Source organism: Pelobates fuscus, chromosome 2 (assembly GCF_036172605.1).
Source record: "Pelobates fuscus isolate aPelFus1 chromosome 2, aPelFus1.pri, whole genome shotgun sequence".
Taxonomy (NCBI): Eukaryota; Metazoa; Chordata; class Amphibia; order Anura; family Pelobatidae; genus Pelobates; species Pelobates fuscus.
The window spans coordinates 237,632,694-237,640,985 of NC_086318.1; the positions used below are offsets into that span (position 1 = coordinate 237,632,694).

At 44.9% G+C, this 8,292-nt stretch overlaps 1 protein-coding gene across 2 annotated transcripts in view; it reads left to right on the plus strand.

The window, feature by feature from the left end:
* ARFGEF3 (ARFGEF family member 3) overlaps nucleotides 1–7,654 on the plus strand; it is a 146,835-nt gene extending 139,181 nt beyond the window's left edge. For both annotated transcript variants that reach the window (XM_063443277.1, XM_063443278.1), the window contains one exon: nucleotides 6,536–7,654. In XM_063443277.1, the coding sequence (XP_063299347.1) occupies nucleotides 6,536–6,727 (192 nt within the window). In that variant the 3' untranslated portion in view covers nucleotides 6,728–7,654. The remainder of the gene's footprint in view (nucleotides 1–6,535) is intronic.
* Nucleotides 7,655–8,292: the final 638 nt, after the last annotated feature.

The window sequence follows — 8,292 nt, forward strand, 5'->3', positions numbered from 1 at the left end:
GCTGAACGATACGAACGGCTGGGAACAACCTGGGAGGTAAAATATGCTGTAATTACACATCAAGGCAGTCCGGTGTTCGGTAGAAACATATTGATAAAGAACGAATCAAACTACAAAACAGATACTTTATAATGCAATTCACTGTCTTATTCCACAGGGCTCAGGGGATGATAAAGTTCTGTTACAATGTATGTATATACAAACACATTATTATTATTATTATTATTATTATTATTATTATTTATATAGCTCCAACAAATTCTGCAGCGCTTTACAGTGGGTGGACGAACAAACATGTAGTTGTAACCAGACAAGTTGGACACACTGAAACAGAGGGGTTGAGGACCCTGCTCAATGAGCTTACATGTTAGAGGGAGTGGGGTAAAGTGACACAAAATGTAAGGCTAGTATTAGACTAATGACAGTTGCAAGAGAGGAATCAGTCGGGAGCTATTAACAGTTTAATTAATACTCTTTTATGAAGAAGTGGGTTTTTACTGATTTTTTAAAGGAGTGGAGAATGGGTGAGCATCTAACGGAGGAGCGACGTGAGTTCCACAGGAACGGTGCAGCCCTCGAGAAATCTTGAAGGCAAGCATCAGAGGTGGGAGTACGGACAGATAATAGACGTAAGTCTTCAGCAGAGCGTAAGGGCATAGACAGGACATACTTGTGTATTAGGGAGGATAGATAGGTGGGAGCAGCATTATGTAAAGATTTGAAAGCAAGAACCAGAATTTTAAACTGAGCCCTATATCTTACAGGAAGCCAATGTAGGGACTGGCAGAAGGTTGAGGCATGGGCGGTGCGGGTGGAAAGGAAGATGAGCCTCGCCGCCGCATTCATTATGGACTGTAATGGTGCAAGTTGGGAGCATGTAAGACCACTGAGAAGCGGATTACAGTAGTCAAGGCGAGAAAGGACAGTGGAATGCCCCAGCACCTTAGTCGCAACTGGCATTAAAGGGACTCTATAGTCTACATATAAAAGCAAGAAAGACAGGTCCCCCAGCCTTCCTTCTTGCTTTTATATGAACTTACATTTAATAAAAAAAAAATTCGAGGTGTTTTTATATTAAAAACTTACCTCCGTTCCAGCGCCGAGCTCCCAGCCAGGCTGCGCCCCCTTTTTCGTCAAAATGACGAAATCGCGGGGCCCAATAGGACGCTTCTCTGAGAGAAGCGTCAGGGCGATGTGGTGCGCATGCGCGGCTTCGCGCTGCACCAATCGCGTTCTTCATAGAGCGGCATTGACAGCCGCCCTATGAAGAACCTGAGCGCTTTACCGCGCATGTTCGCGGAATGCGCGTTCGCAAGCTGAGCTGTCTGACTGACAGCTCAGCTCGCTTTCTAAAACTATATCAATAAGGGGGGACCTACTGTCCCCCCCCGGCCCCCACCCCTGAGCGGCGGGTGGGGGCCCTAAAATTATCAATAAGGGGGGGACCTACTGTACCCCCCCGGCCCCCACCCCTGAGCGGTGGGTGGGGGCCCTAAAATTCACAATAGGGGGGAACCTACTGTCCCCCCCCCGGCCCCCACCCCTGTGCGGCGGGTGGGGGCCCTAAAATAAAAAATAAGGGGGGGACCTACTGTCCCCCCCCGGCCCCCACCCCTGAGCGGTGGGTGTGGGCCCTAAAATTCACAATAGGGAGGGGACCTACTGTCCCCCCCGGCCCTCACCCCTGTGCGGCGGGTGGGGGCCCTAAAATAAAAAATAAGGGGGGGACCTACTGTCCCCCCCCGGCCCCCACCCCTGAGCGGTGGGTGGGGGCCCTAAAATTCACAATAGGGAGGGGACCTACTGTCCCCCCCCCCGGCCCCCACCCCTGTGCGGTGGGTGGGGGCCCTAAAATTCACAATAAGGGGGGGGGCCTACTGCCCCCCCGGCCCCCACCCCTGAGCGGTGGGTGGGGGCCCTGAAATTCACAATAGGGGGGGGACCTACTGTCCCCCCCCGGCCCCCACCCCTGTGCGGCGAGTGGGGGCCCTAAAATTCACAATAAGGGGGGGACCTACTGCCCCCCCCCCGGCCCCCACCCCTGAGCGGTGGGTGGGGGCCCTAAAATTATCAATAGGTGGGGACCTATTGTCCCCCCCCGGCCCCCACCCCTGAGCGGTGGGTGGGGGCCCTAAAAACAAAGGGGGTGGGGACCCTAGTTAACCCTCTCCCCCCCCCCCCAAAAAAAAAAAATATCTCCCTACCTACCCCTCTCACCCTAAAAATAATGAGTGGGGACCCTTTAACTAAAAACCTGTAAAGAAAAAAAATAAGATAAAAACAACTTACCATTCGATGTTTTCTTTCTTCTAAAATCTTCTTTCTTCAGCCCCAAAAAAGGCCAAATAAGAATCCATAATAACCGACGCAATAAAAAAAAAAAAAAACCCGAGCGCAAAAAAAATAATCCATCTTCACCCATGGAGGGCTCCGCGCAGACTGAGCTCCGCAGGGCGGGGGAAGGCTTATAAAGCCTTGCCCCGCCCTGCAATTAGGCTAAGAACACTCTGATTGGTGGGTTTAAGCCAATCAGAGTGCTCTTTGTCATTTTACAAGCGTGGGAAAATTCAAAAGAACTTTCCCACGCTTGTAAAATGACAAAGAGCAATGTGATTGGATGGCTTGAAATCCATCCAATCACAGTGCTCTTTGTCATTTTACAAGCGTGGGAAAGTTCTTTGGAATTTTCCCACGCTTGTAAAATGACAAAGAGCACTGTGATTGGATGGATTTCAAGCCATCCAATCACATTGCTCTGTGTCATTTTACAAGCGTGGGAAAATTCCAAAGAACTTTCCCACGCTTGTAAAATGACACAGAGCACTGTGATTGGATGGATTTCAAGCCATCCAATCACATTGCTCTGTGTCATTTTACAAGCGTGGGAAAATTCCAAAGATTTTCCCACGCTTGTAAAATGACAAAGAGCACTGTGATTGGATGGCTTGAAATCCATCCAATCACAGTGCTCTGTGTCATTTTACAAGCGTGGGAAAATTCCAAAGAACTTTCCCACGCTTGTAAAATGACAAAGAGCACTCTGATTGGCTTAAACCCACCAATCAGAGTGTTCTTAGCCTAATTGCAGGGCGGGGCAAGGCTTTATAAGCCTTCCCCCGCCCTGCGGAGCTCAGTCTGCGCGGAGCCCTCCATGGGTGAAGATGGATTCTTTTTTTTTGCGCTCGGGTTTTTTTTGTTTTTTGTTTTTTTTTATTGCGTCGGTTATTATGGCTTTTTATTTGCCCTTTTTTGGGGCTGAAGAAAGAAGATTTTAGAAGAAAGAAAACATCGAATGGTAAGTTGTTTTTATCTTATTTTTTTTTCTTTACAGGTTTTTAGTTAAAGGGTCCCCCCTCATTATTTTTAGGGTGAGGGGGGTAGGTAGGGAGATAAGTTTTTTTTTGGGGGGGGGAGGGTTAACTAGGGTCCCCCCACCCACCGCTCAGGGGTGGGGGCCGGGGGGGACAGTATGTCCCCCCCTTATTTTTTATTTTAAGGCCCCCACCCACCGCACAGGGGTGGGGGCCGGGGGGGGACAATAGGTCCCCCCTTATTGATAATTTTAGGGCCCCCACCCGCTGCACAGGGGTGGGGGCCGGGGGGGCAGTATGTGCCCCCCTTATTTTTAGGGCCCCCACCCACCGCTCAGGGGTGGGGGCCGGGGGGGGGAGGAGAGTAGGTCCCCCCCCCCCCTTCAACCACTATTGTGGCCAGACAGCATCCCTGTGGGTTCGGGCTTCAGCTGTCAGCTGAAGCCACGCCCACAGCAGTGCTGACAGGCTGTCAGCACACAAAGCGCGTTCACAGTGCTTTGTGTGCTGATAGCCCGTCTGATGCATTCACCCAGAATGCATCGGACGAGAGGCCTTTTTAGGGCCTCTGAACTCGGAAGTCCCTCTGGTGGCCGTCTGATTGACTGCAACAAGAGGTGTTCCAAGCTTCCAATGTAAACACTGCATTTTCTCAGAAAATACAGTGCTTACAAGAAAAAGGCTCCGGGTAGCTGTAGCACTCACCTAAACAACCTCATTAAGCTGAAGTTGTTCAGGTGACTATAGTGTCCCTTTAAGTAAGGTCGGATGCGCGCAATGTTTTTGAGATGGAAGCTGCAGGATTTGGCGATAGACTGAGCATGAGGCGTGAAGGAGAGGTTGGAGTCAAAGAGAACACCTAGGTAGTGAGCCTGCGTGGTGGTGCTGATGGTAGCACCGTTGACTTGGAGGGAGACAGACACAGGCGTAGCAAGACTTGAGGGAGTAAAGACCAGAATTTCAGTTTTGGTCAAGTTGAATTTAAGGAAGTGGGCAACCATCCAGTTAGAAATAGCAGAGAGGCAGTCAGAGACACTAGTCAAGAGGGACAGGGAGAGATCAGGAGAGGAAAGGTAGAAATTAGTTTACCAAGGGAGGCAGTATAGATGGAGAACCATAGGGGACCAAGGACTGAACTTTGGGGGACACCAACAGAGATGAGTTGGGGAGAAGAAGTAGAGGCAGAGAAAGAAACACTGAAAGAGCGTTGGGAGAGGTAGGAGGAGCACCAGGAGAGAGCAATATCTTGTAGACCGGTATTGCGGAGGATAAGAAGCTATTGATGATCAACAGTGTCAAAAGCTGCAGAAAGGTCAAGGAGAAGTAGGATAGACTAGAAACCTCTTCCGCTGTAGCGGGTGCGAATGAACATAGAACAGCAGAGGGAGTGAGGTTAGGGGAAGTATTGTAAGGGGAAGAAGAAAGATGAGATATCTCTTCCTTAATGGTAGAGATCTTGTCAGTGAAGTGAGTTGCAAAGTCTGAGGCAGTCAAGTTAGTAGGTGGAGGAGGAACAATAGGGTGAAGAAGAGAGTTAAATGTGTGAAATAGTCGTTTGGGTTCGCGGGAGAGTGTGGTTATGAAGTAATTTACTTTTGCAGAGGAAAGGGCCAAGCTGTATGAGCGCAGCATAAATTTATAGTGGAGAAAGTCAGGTGCACAGTTAGACTTTCTCCAACAGCGTTCAGCATTTCTGGAGCATTTTTGGAGATATTGATTCAGCTTGGTGTGCCATGATGCCTAGTTGAGAGGAGAGGGTGGAATTGTAGAAGGAGGTTGCAGAGCTAGAACAGGTGAGGTTTGAGATAGGTAAAAGGAGAGTTTGGAGATTAGTGGAGAAGTATGCTTTTGAGTTATTGAAACTCACATTTTTTTTTAAGACCATCAGTGATTAGTAAACTTCAGGAAAAAGTTAGCAGAGTGTGAAAAAAACAAAACTCTGGTTGACCAGCAGGAGGGGAGCACACTGCACATTGTTCCCCTTCTGCTGGTAACAGCATGTAGTGTGGCCAAGTGGACTGCGGATCTGTATCCTCAACACCAGGCTTCCCCAAACTCCAGCCCTCCAGATGTTGCTGAACTACAACTCTCATGATTCTATGAATGAAATAGATAGGCTGAGAATCATGGGAGTTGTAGTTCAGCAACATCTGGAGGGCCGGAGTTTGGGGATGCCTGCTCTACGCAGTCTGACAGGAAGTGATCGCAGGGAGAGCTGAACAACTTCCTGTCAGACCAGGTAGAGGACACAGAAAATCCTCCACCGCAGTGCGCTACTCAGTCACACTACACAGGAGGAAGGTGAGCTTGTGGGGAGGGGATCTCACCGATCTCACAGAAGAGCTACTGTTGTTCAAATTGTTGAAAAACATGAATCTGGCCATGGTAGAAAGACGTCATAACACACAGTGTGCTGCGTATAGCGCTGCGTAGCCGCAGACTGGTCAAAGTGCTCATGATGACCCTTATCCACCTCTGAAAGCACATTCAAAGGGGAGATGAGCATCAAAACCGGATCATGGAGCAATGAAAGAAGGTTGCCTGGTCTGATGAATTATATTCTCTTTTATATCAGGTAGATGGCCTAGTGCATAGCGTCTGATATGTTTGAGATTGTTGCAGACAGCGTTTACCCTTTCATGGGATGGGGGTTTCCTGATGACAGTGACCTCTTTCAGCAGGATGACACACCTGGCCACACTGCAAAAAATGTTCAGGCATGGTTTGAGAAACATGATAAAGAGTTTAAAGTGTTGCCTTGGCCTCCAAATTCCCCATCTTTCAATCCGATTGAGCATCTGCGGAATGTGCTGGAACAACAAATCTGATCCATGGAGCTCTTGTGGAGTCCATGCCTTGATGCTTAGAGCTGTTTTAGCAGCAAGATATTAGGCAGATGGTTTTCATTTTGTCGCTGATCATTGTACAATAACCTAGATTTTGTAGAGATATAGGCTATGACAGAGGAAGGATTTTATATTTTAGGATGCTTAATTTGTGGGGTAAGTTTGATTATCCAAGATGAAATCTGACTGATATTTTGGAGTTAAGAAAAGATCTTTTCCTATTTTATGGCAAACTTGGAAATCTCTTCAAATCAGGATTTTCACCTTACTTTGGATTGACTTTTTATGAAGCAGTTTGTTTTGTAATGTATGACCACTATTTATAATCGTATGCATGTAGAGCTTATTTGTGTTTTAATTGTTACTTAATTTTTCTAGGCATGGACAAACATGGTGTTGACCATTCTTAATCAAATTCAGATACTACCAGACCAGATGTTTACTGCCCTGCAGCCGGCGGTATTTCCCTGCATCAGTCAGCTGACGTGTCATGTGAACGACATTCGTGTGCGGCAAGCCGTCAGGGAGTGGTTGGGGAGAGTTGGGAGGATTTATGATATTATTTTATAAATGTATGTTATAAAGTATTTGGGAATAAGATGGTTCCATAGTTTTTACATATCATGGTAGTTTTTTGCAGACTTAATTGCAAATGCTTGAAGTTTATTACATTATTTTCTAAGTAAAAAGGGTCACATATGTTTACAGAATTCGTTGAATAACTTCATATCAACACTCCAGCTACTGGTATTCTACTGAATTATATTATCAGTATAGGTTAGAAAGAATTAACTTACTATGCATTCTATTCTATGACTATCAACTTACATTCAATATCAGAAAAGACTTAGCACCCGGAAGGAGATTCTATCTCAATTTATTGATACAGCTAATGATATATTGCTATCCTTCCAAGAGAAAAGCTTCTTAAATGCTGGCTATTTAACAGTTAACATATTTACATATGTAGGAATTACATGTGTACTAAACACAACACTAACGTAACCCATGCTTTTCTCTGAATGCTGAAAATCTGCATCCTTCGCACAGTGTGAAATGTTTATTCTATAGCACCCTCCCAAAAAATGTAATGACTATTGAATAGATGAGAAATCTGTTATATTTTCTATAGACTGCTTTTAAGAATCTATTTGTAATTACACCATAACGACAAAATGTGGGGTACGTCTTAATGCATTATATGAAATTCTGTTTCAACAGACCCCAAGCCATCTTGTAACCCCTACTATTGTTTCTTTAAATACTGCTTAAAGCACTGTTTAAAACTATATTTCATAGAAACACCATAAGAGAGAAAAGAATACATAATTTCATTTTATTTATTATTATTTTCTTTTTAATGTCTATTAACACTGATGCAGATGACAAATTAGCATATTATAAATTTAAACCATGAAACCGTTTTTGTAGAAATAATCATTCATTTGGTCTTACATCATAGTAAAAACGACTTATTTATTAAAAATGCAATTTGCATCATGCCACCATCTTTGAAGGTAATTATATTATACAGATTAAGGAAAAGCACCCACATAAACATAGTTGTAATTTTATAAGGCTACACCTAAAAATATGAGAATTTAGTTCCATCATATGGTTATATTGTTTTAAGCCCTCCACTACTTCACAGTACCCCAATAACGGTGGGTCCCACACGAATTCCAACGTGGGAACAAATTATATAGTGCTAGTGCTAAATGAGCTAAAGTCTATTTAAATCTGTTGTAAGAGAATTGTGAATGCATAAACTGTAATGCAAAATGAATGTGATAAAAAAATTACAAAAGGTTGCAGTGTCAAAACAAAATAACTAAAGTGATAGTACTTTGATGTCCATACTCACAATGTATATAATATATTTCTCTATACAAAATTAAAATTATATTTAAAATGACATCACTATCCAAAAGCTCCACAAATGTATACTTTCCTGTGATCGCCTCCAAAGGGGCATTTAAGGCTGGATGCTGGGCGGGGTGCTCAACCAAAAAGGAATCTGGTTTGGACTCCAAACTTACATAGTAAAGAAAAAAAGGGAATTGGAGGCACACACGGAACATACATTTCCGGGTGCTGTAGTACTGTTGTACAGATCAAAATGGATACAACATATA